Source organism: Ceratina calcarata, unplaced genomic scaffold, assembly GCF_001652005.2.
Source record: "Ceratina calcarata isolate Rehan_Ccalc_2016 unplaced genomic scaffold, ASM165200v1 scaffold162.2, whole genome shotgun sequence".
Classification (NCBI taxonomy): domain Eukaryota; kingdom Metazoa; phylum Arthropoda; class Insecta; order Hymenoptera; family Apidae; genus Ceratina; species Ceratina calcarata.
The window spans coordinates 637,935-656,017 of NW_017137499.1; the positions used below are offsets into that span (position 1 = coordinate 637,935).

General features: G+C 44.0%; 1 protein-coding gene across 12 annotated transcripts in view; it reads left to right on the forward strand.

Annotated features, from left to right (window-relative positions):
- The window catches only part of Rbp6 (RNA-binding protein 6), a 626,456-nt gene that overhangs the window by 499,744 nt on the left and 108,629 nt on the right, over positions 1 to 18,083 (forward strand). For all 12 annotated transcript variants that reach the window (XM_018037297.2, XM_018037296.2, XM_026819814.1 and 9 more), the window contains one exon: positions 16,208 to 16,256. In XM_018037297.2, the coding sequence (XP_017892786.1) occupies positions 16,208 to 16,256 (49 nt within the window). The remainder of the gene's footprint in view (positions 1 to 16,207; positions 16,257 to 18,083) is intronic.

An 18,083-nucleotide genomic window follows, 5' to 3' on the forward strand; every position in this document is an offset into this window, starting at 1 on the left:
GACTGATTTCTTTTTAATTATAGGAAATGCGTTTTTCTAAGATACATAAACTTTTGGGATTGACTTTATAGCCAATACATCCTTAAGCTTTTGCAAATACGCAGAAACGATAACAAAATAGAATCTTTAATAAACGAGTTTGCACTGTGTATACTTTCCGGTAGCTTAACGTTCCGCGAGCGCAATTCTCGTTTTAACTAACGATTAAAAACTGTCAAAGCTCAACGTTTATTCAGAAATATTTGAACGTCAGCTGAAATACGTATTTTAATTGAGGAGCAAGCGGTAACGTGTCGCGCGTTTTTCAGGAAATATTTTTAGCCGGTTCACGATTTCCATTGACCAATATTTTGCGAAGTATTCCCCCGTCGCGTCGGCGACGGCGGCGGCGGTGTCACGGTTCCGCGAATAGATTCTAAATTTTCAAGGAGCCCTCTTTCATATTTAAATGCGCGCTTCGCGTAGAATCACCCGGCTCGTCGAACACGTGACAGCTGCGACATATTTCAGGATGAAACTGCGCTCCCGATGTGCTCTACATGCATACATACATATGTACACGTACCTACGCGAGAGGTTCGCTTATTCATCTTCCTTAGACGTTCCACGATAACGATGCCGCAACGTATGCGCCGGGTGCGCCTTTCGAGAAATTAGTATAACAAACTGTCCGCCCATTCATCACGTAAATTATTGTTGACTATTATTATTAAACGCTCGTGCGCCACTGCATGCCGCTATCATAAATTACCTCAAAGTGTCGTTTGCGTGAAATTAAATTCTAATTAAATTATTACAGCAGTCGCGATAAACCCAAAAATATACAGCCGTAACGGTTTAATTTTAATAAATAGGATTATTCAAATTGTTTTTGCCACGCATTCAAATGAATTTAATTATCTTCACAGTGGCTCGCGTCTATTTGCACGCTGATGAACGAAGCCTTTGTTCAACCATTTAATTTGAAGAATTTTTCGTAATACCTAAATTAAATTCCCTACAAGGATAATAAAAATGTTTGAAAGTCTTGTCCGGGTACTGCGATTTTCGTTCTACGTCGAGTGGCAACGGAATTTCGTGACGATTTCATTTATCCTTATTACTCGCGGCGTGTAATATTCGTCTTCCGTGGGAACGACGTTCATGAGCCGATAATGCCGAGACGTCTTGGCCCGGAAAGCCGCGAAGTAAAATATCAGCCGTATCATTGCTAATATTTTTCTTCGCGGAAGCTCCTTCCATGGCTCACGGCGGTACCGGTTGAAGAACAGGCTCGGACCGGAGACGATAACTCACTTCCTGGAGAATCCTTAAGGGCGGCTAGGCGAAGTCAGAGCGGAAAGAGAGAAAGGAAAAAGGGGATGGGCCGGGAGAATACATAACTCAAATTTATGAGGTGCGGAGCCAGACCGAATTCCCGTTTCGCAGCGTTCTCCCTCGAGTCCACTTACACTCGACCAGTTCTCCTGAACGGTTCCTAGCTCTCGTGAATTCGTAGCCATCGCTCGTCGATAGCTTCCACGTCGCGCGTTAATCTATCGCCTCCGACCGGCTCGCTCCCTCTAACTTGTTCGTTAGAAATTCGCGAACAATCGCGGTTTCACGCTCGAATTCAATTCCGCTGGACTTTCGAATTTCGTCCAGATTCTGTTCTCTTATTATAATACAGATGTAAATGGATTACAGGCTGATGTATTTCACTTATTCCCTCTCAAACTAGGAAAATGATTGAAAATTCACGTCGGAATGGTTTTATCGCTTATGACAAAAATTTCATTGGACACGTACTATTCGAAGATAAAAATTATGTAATATTCATATGCTGCATACTATTCTCGTTCCTCGGTTCATTATTATTACATTCAACGTCTGAACGATTCCGTTCGGAAGGGTAGACGCTCAGTCTGATTACTTCTAAAAATTTCACGCCGACGCTGCGCGCTGCCTCGGTGGTTGGCGGCTATAAATTCCCGAGTCCCATACTTCTTGAGAATTCGGTTTGAAAAGTATTAGGGAAGCCAAATCCAGGCGTATCACGAATGCATAAATCACCATACTCTTGCTCTTCCCTTATCACCCAAGAATTTTATGACGCAGTAAAAATTAATCCCTCCCGGCGATATTTTCCACAGGGTTGCCAACTTATCCTAAAACTTTTCCTTTTATTTCAATATTTAACTATTACCGTAAGTCGCGACAACGTAGCTCGGCCGATCGTCGATCGATAGAAGCGATCCTGTTATACGGCGTTTCCGAATCGTGTCTTTCATTATTGAACGCTGCTTCGCCGTGTAGCAAAATATAAAATTGAAAATTGCCGTTCTGTCGCTGGGCCCTCGCTGCGAACAATAAGCACTCTCCTCTTCTCCAAGTTTTTCTATTAACGTCGAGATAGTTTTTATTAAATTACCAACGGGGATATGACGAGAAAATAACACGGCGGCACGGACGCGGAAGTTAAAGGCTGTTACGTCAACGATCGTGTTATTATTCATAGGGAAATTAAAGAACGCGACAGGCTATAAATACCAGCTTGGAGGGAATTATTATTTCCTTCAAGCTGACGTTCCGGTTGGAATAAATTACGAACGTAATCTTTTACATTCTTCTTTATATATTCAGAATCATTTTATTCTCGAGCATCGTATAACATGAATGCGCATAAAGTGCGCGGCACATATCGTCGATCAGTCATGACTTTAAGCAACGATTTCGCGAATCGATGGACGGCTTTAGCGTGACAAAACGAATGCATGTGTCCAGATATGGGCTACGAAGAAGTTGGGAACGGTGGACGTAGTAGAAATGTGTCGTTCCGCGAGTACGTAACTGTAATACTCTTTGCTTAAGCGACGCTCCGCTTCGACATACGGCACCGTCGCATGCTGAATACTTCATGATCCGAATGCAGCGGAACGGGAACGCGCGTGTTTGCCGCAGGTCGGCAAGGACGCGATTATCCTGTTACGGGGACGGTGAACGAAGTTGACTTACGCTGAATAAACCATACCTACCGAGCTGGAACAAAGAAAATGAAAACGCGGAAAGGACCGACCGACCCGGCCTCGGTTTGCATCTTTGACCCGGGCAATCGATAATCGAGTCGACTCGGCAAAGCTGCAAGGATCGAACGATGAATTTACTGGAAACTGTCCAATTTGTCTATTTTTTTTTCACCGGGAGAACACCGAGTTTTTAACAAAGCTTTCGTATCGAGAATTCATTATAATTTCAGTTGAAACGTGAACGTCAGAAGACAGATAAATAAATTACTTCATGTGCTATAAGTATTTGCTACCTTTCGCAGGATTGATATTTGTAATGCTGCTTATTTCATTTCGCTGGGAAATAAATTCGTAACACATTTACGCGTAGCAAATAAATACCGTTGCATTGTGAGAGATAAGTTTCATTATATTTAATTAATACGATCGCAATTGATTGACGTTAATTAATACGAGTGTAACTGCCTATTTTCACCGAACAATCGTTCTGGCGTTTCCAATGAATCGTAGATAGTAACGAAGCTGAATCGATGCGATTCAAACGGCCCTCGCTTCTTCGCAATATTTAACCGGGAAGGGACGGGGGCGTGGTGGTAAATTTCCCAGCAGACTGTTTCGAAAACGCATTGACAACAGGCGCGGTTCAATGGTCGCGGTGAATGATATACGCCGCGCAGTCCAAACAATTGATATAAATGTTAAGTTATTAGCAAATAATAACAACAACGGTAATAAAGCTGGAATCGTCGGTGATAACAAATCACCGCACCGTTGCATCCCAGGCAAAACGCGTGCACAATGCGCGAGGCTCGTCGCGCGGATAAATCGGCGATGCGTAAAGAGCGAGACGTTTATCGCGAGATTTACGCGGTGCCATCGATGAAAATTTAAATAGATACGAATCTTCCATACCCCCTTTTTCGCGTGATAATAGCGTAATTTTGAAACGCGGGGCCTCGCGTCGTTGTAAAGGAATATCCGTGTTCGAAACGTTGTCGATCGATACATTCAATATTCATAATATTAATTCTGCGTCCTTTGGCACGTTCACCATTGAATCGGAGAAAGGTGGTTCCGAACTTTTGTAAGAGAAAAGATTACCAATGTTTAGAATAGGTTTAACGAACTTCCCCGGAAGAAAAACAAACGAAACACGGCTAATATTTACCCGAAATCCCTGGTTAGTACTCGGAGGAGTTAGAAGTTCTAATCGAGTCCCGTAACACAAGAGAGACACGCGTTCCTCGTAACTCGTTTATGAACACGAGGAGGTGGAGTGTGTTCTTACTGTTCGTAACGCGGCGAAGGAAGAGAAAGCGGAGAAATAGCGTCGCAGGTATCGGAAACTCTCGCTGTAGCCGGCTCGGTCTCGACGGACGAAACCAGAAGTAATGGCATTAAGAAGCCCCTAAAGGCTACAGGCTGCAGCCGCCTAACTGTCGGCTACGCTACCACCGCTAACCTGCCCTCGGTCGACTCATTCCCCATCGGACGAGTCAAATCACCGTGGCTACGGCCACCGACAATGACGACTTTGCTAGCAGAGTCGAACCACGCTCTAACCAGATCCGACTCCCTGTCTGTTACGAGACAGCGGCGCGCCGCGCTTTAAACTGGTAAGACGATCTTATAAGGGTTGGGAATCAGATTCTTTCACGATCAAGTTGTAGACGTCGAGAGAATCGTCGGTAGCGATGTCGACAGGGACGGATAATCACCTGGTCGCATCTGGCTTCGAATGCCTCACGCCATTAAATTTAACGAACGCGACTTACACGCTCGGCTTCAGACTTCTCAAAATACGCGCACCTGTATAGATCATCGTACGGAGTGAAAGAGACGAAGCATGTGAAACGGATAGTGAATGAACTCCTCGAGATTCACTGATTTGAAAAATAGAGTTGTTCGAGCACGAAATATTGTATATTCCGAGTTCATTGAGTTGTATGATCAGCAGACGCTTATGATCGTCAGATATTTTTCTAGTCAGCGTCTAATTACTCGGCCGTAGTGAACTGCGTCGATCTTGAGAACCTCGAGATGACGAACCGCAATATTTTTCGTTCATAATGACCATTGTATTTACTACATATTCTGTGGCACAACTTACGAGCACTTTGTGTAAATTGCTGGCAAAGTTAGTGTCTTGATATTGGTTAAACTGTTCGGGGAAGTTTGACGAAGCACGTTGCTCGGTCGATCTACTTCGCGCAGCCGTTTCGGAGTGCATAATTAATCTTATCTTGCAAAGCCAAAGTAGAATGTTTCGCACGGATAATTCGATATGGAGCAAAATATTTCTGGGCCAGCTTCTTGTCGTTAATTTTCATTTTTACTGTGGTACTTCATTCGCCGTCTTCTTATTCCTATAATTTGTTACTTTCCTAATGAAAACGAAGAGGAGGGAACAAAGAGGAAGGGACGGATTAATCGGTGAATATTCTCTGGAGATGGCGTGGAGAACAAACCGGGGGGGAGGTCGGGCTTTACGAGAAACATTCTGAATGACGATGCTTCCGACTGACAAACTTTCATTACTTCTCGTCGGAAGTTAAGCCGAAAGCCAATCGGAAAACGATATCCGATAACGTAAATCGTCCGGTGCACGCCACCTGGCATCGCATGGCATGGCGTGGCGTGTGTGCACGCGGCCGAGCATCGAATGACACGCGAATTCGTCCGGCTCTTTGAATATTCTGCAACCGTACGAGGAAAAGATAGGAATAGGGCTATTACGTACGGGACTGTGCACGGAATCAAACGTTCCTACGGGAACTCGCTGGACATCACGTGACGCCGATATTGCGCGTACAATGCCGTACGAATTTCACAGAACACGATGGAAGAGGGTTTGCGAATACGTGAACGCGTTCCCAGATAGTCCGAGCGAATCGACTCGGGACTGAATAATATAAAATGATTTAAGAAGTATTGTTACACTGATAAGCTATCATTAAATTTTGTAGTTACATTCGAGATTACTTATACGGAATACATAGGTAACAGGTTCGATTACTATCAGGGATATATTATCTGATATTCGCTTTGGTAACGATTTATGTAACATCAGTGGCTTATCAGAGTATTATCATTTCTATCGCATTATTGCTCGCTATTATCAAAAGTCACGACACTGTTGGTGACACTGGCTGAGAACGAAACTTAAATACTTCTTTAAGTTAGAGCTACGAACACTCGACTATTTAGATTTCTCGGATTTAATAAATTAATCAGGTAAATAAGAGCACATTTTATGCTAATGATGTTTCAGTTTTTGGATTTAAATACGTACGAGAAATACCAAGAGAGTACATGAAATTCGATGTGTTCGTGAACGGGTTCAGAGAAATACCAGGGCATCGGGCTAGGATGAAGTGAAATACATAAGACAGCAGGCATATGCCGCGTGTTCATGATGGTGTGCCCGTACCTGGCACGTCCTGGGTCACGAACTCACTATCTAGCCGTATAAAATGGCCGCGACAGGGAGGAAAAGAAAAACGTAGCTACGAGGTGCATTCACGTTCTATAAATGATCCTCGAATCGAAATAAATCAAGCTGAAATAGATTAAAGATGATGTCATAATACCTAATAAGATTGGCAATTTATTTATAGAATCATTGAAATAATTTCTATTTGTTCTGAACAATTTTTAAAAACTTGAATTATTTAATAAAACTACAAAAATATCCATTGTGTATTTTGAAAGAAATTCGCACGGAAGTCAGCAATTATTGTTAGAGAATATGGTAATGCGAGTCAAGGGGTGCCAGCTGCGAGGCCAAAGTGACGCTGGCTCGTTATAGAATTCTTATGTATCAAGACCTGAAATATGAGCCCGGTTTACCCTCTACGAATCAGTCAGGCTGCGATATTAAATCCGCGTCTTAGCATGACAACCCACCTCTCATTTAAACGGTATTGTATCTTTAATAACGAAAATTTGAGAGAAAGTATTTCGATACTCCCAATTTAATCATAAAATTATTCTGGAAATTCATTTAAGACTTCGTCTATAGAAATTTCAATCCTTTTCGGTTTAATTCAAAGTACAGTTTATCTGTGACGATTCACGTGCCACATCGAAAATAGCTAAGAACCCATTTTACGAACAGGAGAAGCTATGGCTTTAACCGGTCGTATAAACTTTCAAAATTGCGTTGGAATAATTAGTCGGGAGCTTGATTACCCGCTGCGGACGATTCGCCGTGGCGCTCGTTCTAACAACGGCTTGAGCGCGAGGGATCCTCCCCTCTCTCTTGCATCTCGTTGTCTCCGCGTTTCACCCTCCGGCTTCTCGTTTTTCTCTGCTTCGAGGAAGTAATCCCCGCGAGAAAAAACGTCTCATCGACGCGGCGTGTGTTCCCGGGGATTCCTTATTCCTGGAACAACGGGTACCTACCCACTACTGGCTATCGATCCAGCATCGAACGACACCCGCGAAGCGACGTGTATTGATAACATGCGCGCACAGCTCGGCTTGTTTACGCGAAACATCGAATTTCCCGTAAAAGTTTATCACGCGCTCGCCCTTCGCTCGCCGAACGAGGAAGCCGCAGTCGGCTTACGTGTCGCTGAATAAACGGATCAACTCCCCTGCCCTCGCATCTCTTTTTGCTAGCTACTTAAGTTCTTTGCACATCGCCTGCTGTCATCCTTGGCCATTTCCGTGTCATTATTCAATGAAACGTTCGCGGTTATCGCGTAGATCACGAAGGAAGAATTAGCTAGTGATGATTACTGAGTGATTTTTTCATTTTTCTCCAAGTGGAAGTAGGAAATCGTCAAGCTAAAAGAATTTTGTTTAAGAGAACATTTTCAAGCTCACTTTTACTGATTGCATCGATATCTCACGTTTCCGAGGTTTCTCGCGTAACCAGATCCGTTTAGGTTCGGATCTCTTATTTCCCGACTTGAAGGGGAAAAAAATCGTGTTCCGATGAAAAAATCTCCGCGGAACTGCGGAGTTTACCTTTCAAGTCGCGAGAGCGATGAAGTCGGCGCCGGGAGAGGAATGGAACGGAACGGAACGCAGGAATAGGAAGCAAATTAGAAGAAGCGAGACACCGGAGCAAGCTGCGAGCAAAAGTGAAACGAGTTCCGCAGCCAGATGTGGAAATCTGAGCCGCGGTGCTCAAAAATGAATTTAAGCTGAACGATGCCGCGGCTGGGGCCGTGCGCCGGAAACTTTTGCGAAAAATTATGTGAGATGCGCATGCACTTTCTGCCTAACGTTGCCAGACGCCCTCCATCTGTACGAGTCCCGCCCTCTCCGTCCCTCTCCATCCGTACCATTCCTCTCTGTCTGTCTTTTTCCTTCATTTTTTCCCTGCGACGACGAGAGAGTAGGAATCCTGGTTACGGAGCTCGCTCGTTTCTATTTAATTCCTGACTACGCGCCGCCGTTGGACGAATTTTCGTTGCGCTCCGTTGCGCGAATATACGAGCGCACATTCTGCTTTCTCAGAAATTGTATGAATCTGCTTATTCAAATTGTACAATTTTTACTCGGCGCTCGTACTTACGTTTCATCAGATTCGAGGAATTAGAACCCAATCTCTATTTAATTTATGCCTTCCTTATTGATAAGCGAATATTATTTTGTAAGCGTGTTGATCGAAATTGAAGATGAACAATGAAGTGAATAATTAACTGGTAGACCGCGATATATTTCATTAAAATTGCGTCACGCCGCGAACTTCTTTCATTCTTTTTATCGCCCACTTCACGATTATTATGTTTTTACCGACGCGGCGATCGGAAAAATTCTAATTGGCGAACCTCTCAAATTAACCCGTTACCCCGCTGTACCGCGCCACGCCGTCCTCGGAGCGATTTATTATTATTCCGATGGCGGCTCGGCTTATAGGCCTCTTTCATTCCCCCGATAATTATTATTTCTAATTATTAACCACGGAACGAAGAAATGGAAGTAGAAGAGGGAGGATGGAAATTGGTACACCGCGTAAATAAATTCGTCGAGCGATATTTAGCCTCCTCGCCACGGGTAATTGAACAAGTTTGGTATTTCGTGTCCGCCCGCGGCCCTATTATTTCGTCCAATCAATCGAACTCTGCCGGCCAATTATAATTCATACTTTCGGGGCGAAGCAAAGAAAAGGAAGAAAGTGCTGGCGAGAGCGTTTTATTGCCGCGATGCAAATGATTGGATCGATTAAACGCGGTTTCCTTATAACCTTGAGGAAACGAGAATGCGAGAAAAGGTGGTAGGCTATTGTGTTTTGTTGATAAGTAAGGCATGGAAAATTGGTGGAACACGAAAAATTCTGATACCCGCGTGTGTTTGACTTAACGAGAGGGGTAATTCCGAATTCGGTTACCGAAATATACCGGGTGTTCGTGGGAGGAAACGGAAACCTTTGGTACACCGGTTTTAATTGCACCGGTATTAATTTAATGGTACCTCGATGAAAAGTTTATTCAATTAGCGCTAATGGCCTTCAAAGGCTGGGCGTAATTGAACAAGGTAACATAAATAATTTCACCCGGTCTTCAGGGTTCCTTCTTGGATAAAGTTTGATGAGGCATCGTAAACGAATCCTCGAGTGCTATTAAAGGAAAATACGATTTTTACTCGAACGTAGACGATCTTCTAGCTGTGGGACACAATATTTTATCCAATAAATCTTTTATTCAGAAATTGATTCTATTTTTATGTGGTCGTGATTCGAACCAAGTTTACGCAAATCTAGTGCCAGCCTTTTTCCCGATGGAAATCTGTTGCTCATCCGAAAGTTGTTGTTTGATTTTCCTCTGTACACATCAAAACCCATCCATGCCTGTTCCGTTTGGCCGTCGACTTTATCCCATTACCGCCTAACTACGTTTTGAGTAATCCCGTGCAAATAGGAGGCGACGGTTGAAATTCTCGTTTCATCAACGAGTCGCACATCAAAAGTGTGTCGCTAACCGAATTCGCTTGATTGTGCGCGAGAGTCGTCCGCATAGCTGATGTTCCGCGGAATTATTCGCTGTCACAACCGCTGCGACGGCTCGTTGTAACATTCATGGTCCCGGGGCTACTGCCGTCAAACAATTTCGAAAATGGAGAGTCAACTTTGTCCTTGAATCGTACGATCGTACGAATACCAAACTTCGACATCCTCTTGCAGTTATTGCGCACGGTTGAATAATCGTCGCATTATCCTACTCCCTAAGCAATTAATTTCTTCAAAGAACACGCAGTTCCACAGGACTATTATTCTTCAAATTGTCGTTAGATTAGCTAGTCAAAATGGTGTGAAAATATTTTTTCCAAGAAATACTTCTTGAATCGTTTAAGTTGTACGAAGTTACACTCGATGTTTCTTGTGGTAACTGATCCAGAGATGAAAATCATGACGCGCTGCACTTAACTAGCGACTGTGTTTTGATTTGCTGTCCCAACGATTACACGGGCGCTGCCTTTAATAGTATCTCCTACCCACGGTGCTATCGGTAAAAATCTTCAATGCGAACCGCGCGAAAATCTGTGGAAGCCGATGACGCGACGCAAGGTTGAAGAGCGCCGACGAGTTCTCTCTGTTGCGGGAAGAACGCGACGTTGGGATCAGAAACAAGGTGGGTTGGAGGTCGGAGGGATCCCCTCGAACGGCGGAGATTTAATACAGCTCGCTGCATAGTAAATCTGCAGGGAGACGGAGGAGAAACGGTGCGACAGGGCGCGACGCGGGACGTGAAATGGCCGGGGAAAAAAGGGAAACTCATCGAAGTCCCTGGCTCGCTTTTACCCTCGATCGTCCATAAAGGGAGCACCGTGGTGATGGAGTAGGGATAGCAAAGAGAAAAAGAAGGAGAAAGTGAACGAAACAGGAAACGAGCGAGCCGGCGAAACAGAGAGAGATAGAGAGAAAGTGAGAAAGCGTAGAAAAGGAGCATTCTTTGGAAATCCTAGAGTTGCTTCTGTAGCCGCGTTTCTGTTACCGGAGGGCTAAATCGGAATCGTTTCATTTAAATTCACGTCGTTTTACGAGCTAGCAGTGGACTAAGAAAGGAACGAAAAGGCGTGAGTGGGAGAGGAAAGGAGGAAACCTTTCACCAAACGTTGCAACAAAGATTCTACGGCGGCGGTGTTTATATTAGAATGCTTCGTTCGTCTCCGTAAATGCAATTACGGTTCCCGCGGGAATCGATTATCGCATTAGGTTATTCCGTCGAGGCATTGGCTTCTTGAACCGCGGGATTTAAATGAGGACGTTTTTAGTAGAGATGGACGATCGTGGACAGCCTAGAAAACGAACACCTCCTTCATTGTATTAAATTTGGACGAAAGCGTCGTACAAAACGTGACCCTGGATCTCTCCCAACATTATGCGCTTTCCGGGTACGAGACGTTAGGCGAGATTCAGCAATTTGCATCCATAATAATGAAGTCAGGGGTTACGGATAATGCTTGAAACCTTCAAGCGGGAACATCGTAATAAATGTCAAGCTAGGCAGAATGAGAAAGACACGCGTAAAGTGTACAGTCTTGACCCAGTTCTGGGTGTCGTTTTAAATTAGTTCACCAAACACGACAGCTAACACGAATCCGAGTAAGAAGGTTGGGGTGAAATGATACGAGGTGTGTTTGCAAAAAGGGAACAGCGTGGCATAGCGTCAGTGGTGGTAGTCGAAAGGGCAGCACTCGTAAGACAACAATCTACCACAGGGTCCACCGAGAGCTGTAACGCCGCTAGAATCGAACTTGTAATAAGGTACACCTCGCCCACTCACCGGAAGTCTATTGCTCCGCAGGGACTGCTCCACAGCCCTGCCTGGCGTCCGCTTTCACCCATCTACCTTTCGTAACCTTTCTGGCATTATTCGTGCGCGAGTCAACTGCGTGAAACTCGAAAACTCCGGGAAATTATAGAGCTGCCTCGAGTCCCATTAGGAAACGTTACTTTAAGTTATTAATTGTTACCATTCCGGAAATTGAGATTTTAGAATAACGGTGATGAGGGTAAACTGATAAAATGAGTTGGGAGGAAAGATCTTTAATTCAATGAATTCGCGATTGTACGTAGGCGATACTTCCGAGAATAATCAGGTTCACGTAAATTGTCCAGGATTAAACGAAATGTCTGACTAATGATAGGGTATAACTACTTAAAGTTCCAAACGTGTAGATATGTGCTGCTAATCGAGACTCATGCAGAATTTTAATTCCTCATCTGCGGTATCAATTATGATACTTCAAATTCGTGATGTTCAACCATTAAATTAACCAATTTTCTACCACTCATTTTAATTACGAACATTAAAATTGCCTTATGAAAGGAATCCGTTTAATGCAGAGAAATTATCTCTGTGCATTAAATCACAGTAACAGTTTTAATCATCTTGGTTCCCCAAATTATATCCCACGCAGAAAATTGTATTTTATAACGTATCGGTATTTATGCACAAAAATGTAATACTACACATGCATCAAATAGCTTGAAAATTGATATCCCTGATCTCTGGTTTAAATACATGCCGACAAATTAATAACGTAGAAAACCGATAATTAATTTTACGAATTCAAGTAGCCAATAACAACCTGATGAATAATTTATAACGCAAATATTTTCTATAATCATCGCCTAAACCGTAAATTAATTACTGAAAATCACTTGACATATTTTTTGGTGAAAATAGTAGCCGGTTGGCGAATCCATCGGAAAACGAACCGAATGGAACGTTTTGTATGATCGTTGTTCAACCGGTGAACGCAATAACTTCCACGAAGTAGACAGGAGAAGAAAATCGCAAGGCACGGTTCCGAGAAGATTAATATCGATTCGAGTAGTCGAAGCCGGAGGACTGATTCCGTCGAACAACGCCGAGGACATCAAAGTATATCGGGAAGGGTTTTACCATTCTTGCCTCAAGGATATTACGCGGGCTAGCAAGAGGTAACAAAGCAGAAAAGTTGAAATAATTCCGCGCCGGGAAAATGTGGTACAGTCCCTCTTTGTTTAACGGAAAACCCACCGACTGGCCAGATATTGGAATGATCAAAGTGATCAACCCGAGGCCGCGGCGGATCTTTTAAGAATTTATATTGTTTCATTCCCGGTGTTTATTTTTAATTACACCTTTATAAAGAGCTTCGCGAATTTTTTGATCTCATTAAAATTCTAAACCGATGGGAATCATCGGTGTGCTTTCTTTTCTTTATAAAAGGAGTGCAAGCATACTTTGCGAGGGATATCATTTTCACGGAGGGAGATTAAAAGAGTTAATACACCAAATGTAAGTTTTATTAAAAAGTGTATAAAATACAAAGAACAGTTTTTTTTTAACCTCAACACATAATAATTAATTGCAAGCGTGATGTAGAATATTGTATTAAATATTGAAATTAATTATCCTTCCACGTGTGTCTGACTAATAACATTCTGTTACTACTTACAATTCTATACTGTAGCTACATCCTTATAATTAATTTAATAATTGAACATACAAAATCTGCATTGTTCGCGGGTTCCAAGAGCTCTCTTTCACCAATGGAGTGCAACGATTTCTCTATATCACTATTTCTACTTTCGTGAGATCGAATCATTCCATTTTCGTGTTTCGCCCTCGGTTTGCTTCCCACGTCTATCGATTATTCAGATGCCTATTTGTATCAGCACTGTACATCATGCCCACCCACGGACTCATTTGCTCTGGAGTAGCTGCCCCATGTATTATCGAGTACGCTCGCATGTAGGCGTACCGAGATTTCACTCGCGAATCCTTCTTTTAATTGACACGCTCTCCATACGCTCACAAAATGTAGTGCAGCCATGACCAATAGGATATTCAGGCTTTGATTCTGCTATCGAAAGCGTATCACTCGTTGAAACAAATATGTGCGCCGAAAATGCAGCGACGACAGGAATGAGAAATATAATGGAAAGTCCACTTCGTGAAAAACGTCGCAGGAGCAAAAGACATGGCAGTGGTGAGTGGGCGAGGAAGAGGTCCCTGATGTCAGTCTTGCCTTACGCTGCGATACCTCTTCTGTTTTCATTAAAAGCCTCGCACCGTCTCTCTTTCGTCCCTCCTCTCGTCGTATAATATTACTCGTTCTTTTGAAAGTGAAAAACGGGACGAACGCCGTCGCCTAAGAGACTCAATTCCTTGGCACGTTTCATGTGACTTTCAAAGCAACAGGAGGTGAATTATTTCGATGAATAATCATCATCTCTGAGGTGTACACACCGCGCGGCGGTCTGGCCGCGTTTCTTCGTCTTTAAGAGATAGATTCACCGACGTTTCCGTTATTCCCTTCTTTTTTTGAGGAGAAATGGTCGAGGGGTGGAATCCCACGATAAAACGATCGCGCTTTGAATCATCCTTCATCGAAGACGCCGCCACCCGCGCCGCTGCGTCTGCAAACCTTACACGCGGCTGCTCTCTCTCGTTAGTTTCAAGCGAACAAGTCTTGAAGAACGAGCTGTTAGTCGCCGTTTTTTCCGTCCTTTTTTTTTGTTGCTTTCCAGCCCCCGTTCCTCTCGTCACGTTCGCGAAGCAGTTAACGATATTCAAACAAACCCACCGCGTCGAGAGCGGCTGACTTTGAAATCTAGACGGTGGCGCGGATGAACGTTTCGGATATCAGTCTCCGTCCGCGTAATAGACAACTTTCAGATAAATCTGAATTTCAGAACGGAATACACTTTTTTATCAAAATTAAAATTAAGTTTAGGTGAAACGGCATTGTGAAGTTTATTCAATGAGAATATGTAAATATCGCAAATTTAACCAATAAATAGGCATTAAGTATCGCACGCGATTCTCTCCCATAATCCCTCCGTTTATTCGAGTCAATCCTATCGAGCAGGTGATCATCGCTTCGGTTACTTTTACTTCCATTGACCAACGTTTCTCCTTAAATCAACACGTTCCTTTCGCACTCCCTCCGACGTTACTCTCCCACAGCATTACGTAAGTCGATAAACGGAATTACGTCGTGTTGACGGATGCAAACGGGATGAGATTGTCCCTCAGTAAGAGAAGTCCATCGAATGTTAATCGCATAATCTAATATTTACTTGGACACGCTGCGCGTCGCTTACGTGGCTTAGCACCCACACCTCTCTCCTCCACCTCGTTCCGATCCCTGGTTCTCCCGCGATGAAACAATTTCGAAGCACGCGCGCGTTTTCAATGGCAGCCACCGTACCGGTAGTCAACGCGACTGCCACTTCTATCGTTTCGTGCTCGCTGTCCTTTCGCAGGAAGTGGAGGAAGCAACAAAGCAAGGGCCACGGGCAGCGAACGGGGGGGATTCGGGCGTAAAGGTAATCCCTATTGTTTCTCCTGTCCCATAAATCCTGGTAGCCGCGTCGCCTTACCGCCTCCTGCGCTCCTCACCGGTCCCTCTCGCACTTCGGTTACCGACAACACACCCCCGCGCAACAACAGCCCTCCGACCTCACTCCCACTTACTACAACTCCGGCTATTCTCAATCCCCTTGCTACGCCTTTCTCGGCGAAGCGGTGTGCTTCGTAAATCTCGGTCCAGCTGTGCTTTACGGCACACGTGTATTTCCGGGAAGAATACGAGCGATCCTATCTCCGATTCGACGGGGCTTCAACCTTACGGCATTGACGGTCGCTCAAGAGGGATAGGTTCACGTTCGAATTTTCTTCTCTGGGAATTGAAAATGCGATCGGAGGAAAGCTTGGTCGCACTTTTCACACGAATATTCTGTACCGTTTGATCGACGTTAAAATTAGATAGTCATGACGAGCGATGTGAACGTCGGAGAAATAATTGTAGTTAATTCTTTACGCGTCGTGACTCTAATTTTCTCGGGAAGTTATTCGAAAATTTGACGCCACACTCTGGGCACTGGTGGAACTCGCCGTTTCCACGGTGTTGTTTACGATCCATAACGCTTTCAGCGGACCACTTTGGACGCCTGACACCTAGAAGGGGTTGCTTTTTCAGTAACACACAGTGGCAAGGGTCGCTACTAATTTACGACGTTAAATTCTGACATCTTGTTCGCGCGGCGTTGCTCGGGCTCCTCGTCGGTCGTACATTCATCATAGTTGTTTGCAACGCGATTACGTGATATCATTTAGGAATTTTCGAAAATGCAATCGTGATCGCTGCTTTAAGCAATAAATCCATTTACGTCACTGTCTGAATTTATTGCTCGAAACTGTTTGAGAACACGAGTCAGTCAATTAACTTGTTTCCTTTCATTTAATTTACAGATCGAAGATGCCATGCTGATGTTCGACAAGCAGACCAACAGGCACAGAGGTGAGTGATATTTCGCATTTTCTCGGGGTGAACGAGTCGATTCCCTCCGCGATACGATAATTCGATACTCGCGAATCGGTAATTACTGTTTAATAACCGTCGATCGTTAAAACACGCCGCTGGGCTGCTGACGTCGCGAATTCGCCCGCGAAATTTCGTTGCATCCCCAGTCTGTACGTGTGCGTGTTCGCGCGGCACGCAAGTGCGCGCAAATATGCTGAAAATATGGTCGAGACTATTCTCTGTTTAGCGAGTCAATAATACCGGCGTTCCACTCGCGCGAATCGCGGGACGGATAATTAACGAGCCGGCTTGAAACTATAATTAGTAATTGCGATAATACGCTCGACGCTAATGCGGCAACGTTGCGTCAGGCACAGTCGAAGATAAATAACGTTAATTTGACGCCGGCGATCGATCAGAAAGTTAATCACGAACGGTGATTGGATGATTCAACGTTAACGCGCGCCTTTTCTCGCGACTTCTACGCTCGTGCGACCATGCGATATAAACTAGGAATTTTCCTTGAAAATTCCATGACATATAGATAGATCGTAGAAGTTTTTACTTTCAAGCAACGTTTCATATCAGTATATATTTCGAGCAACTAAAATTTCACAAATACCTAAATACAATTGTCGAAACAGTTGAAATACGTGAAACACGATGATATCGGACGTTATCTTTTTTGTCAGACTAAATGAGAATATCCATATATCATTTAAATTATTATCGGTCGGTTAAGCGAAGTGTCTACGGGCCACAAAGGTGGCTGCGTTTTCGAATCTCCTACGAGCCACATAACGATAGGTCGATCACTGCGGTCGATTACGCGGGCTTTTATTCAGGTGCGATTAACATAAGAAATAAAAGAAGGGACGCGTGCCGGGAATCGGAACGGGCGAGCATTTCCATCCGACGCGCGTACCGGGTATACAAACGGCCAGAAGAATTCCGTTTCCGCGGCGGGAAACTACGAGAAATGTAAATTCATCGCGGCTCGATTAGAACCCGAACGGAGACCGAATGAAAAAAGAACGGAGGGAAGGACGAAGCCGGCGGGTGGGCCTATAAAATTAGCATAACACCATCTGTTAACGTGCGATTCTTTTCTTTTTTCTTTACACTAGCAAAGGTCCGCGAATGTTTTGCGTGGCACCCCACGTTTCCGTCTTGGCGATAACGATAGCGTAGATTAAGAGATAAGCGGTCGATATGAATAAATTGTTCGGAAACGAGTTGAAGGAAATGAGATTTCGCTACGAATTCCTTGATAGTGTACTACGATTCTTTTTTAATAGTACTTATTTGTAGAGGATGGAATACATTACTCGTTGCAGATGATTGATACGGTGTTCAGTTTACTTTATTAGAATGAAGTTGTTCTGGAGTAAATTGTAACGCGATTTTTTTCAATGCCATATTTATTATCTTTATAACTAGTTTCGTATCTACAATTCTCAGTTCTTAAAAATGAAACAGAAACACCCCGTCGAACTTGGCAACCTAAATTCGAACTCTTCGAGGTCAGAATGAATGAAATATCAGTCGACTGATGTAATATACATGTACAGCAGGTCGGCTCTCATCGGCTTTCGCGGGTAGAAATAAGGGAGCGAGAGGAAACGGGAGACAGAAAATACGAATGGCAGGGGTCTCGGTGTCGCGAGAGCCTGGATCCATTCACGTCGTTGGTTGAATGGGGTCGATAATCGTCAGCGATCGTGGTACCCCACCCGACCGATAATCGGGCTCCTCTCTATCTTTTTTAACGGTATCCGAGCACCTCTCTCCTCGCTCGCAGCTCCTCGATTCGTTTTCCATCCT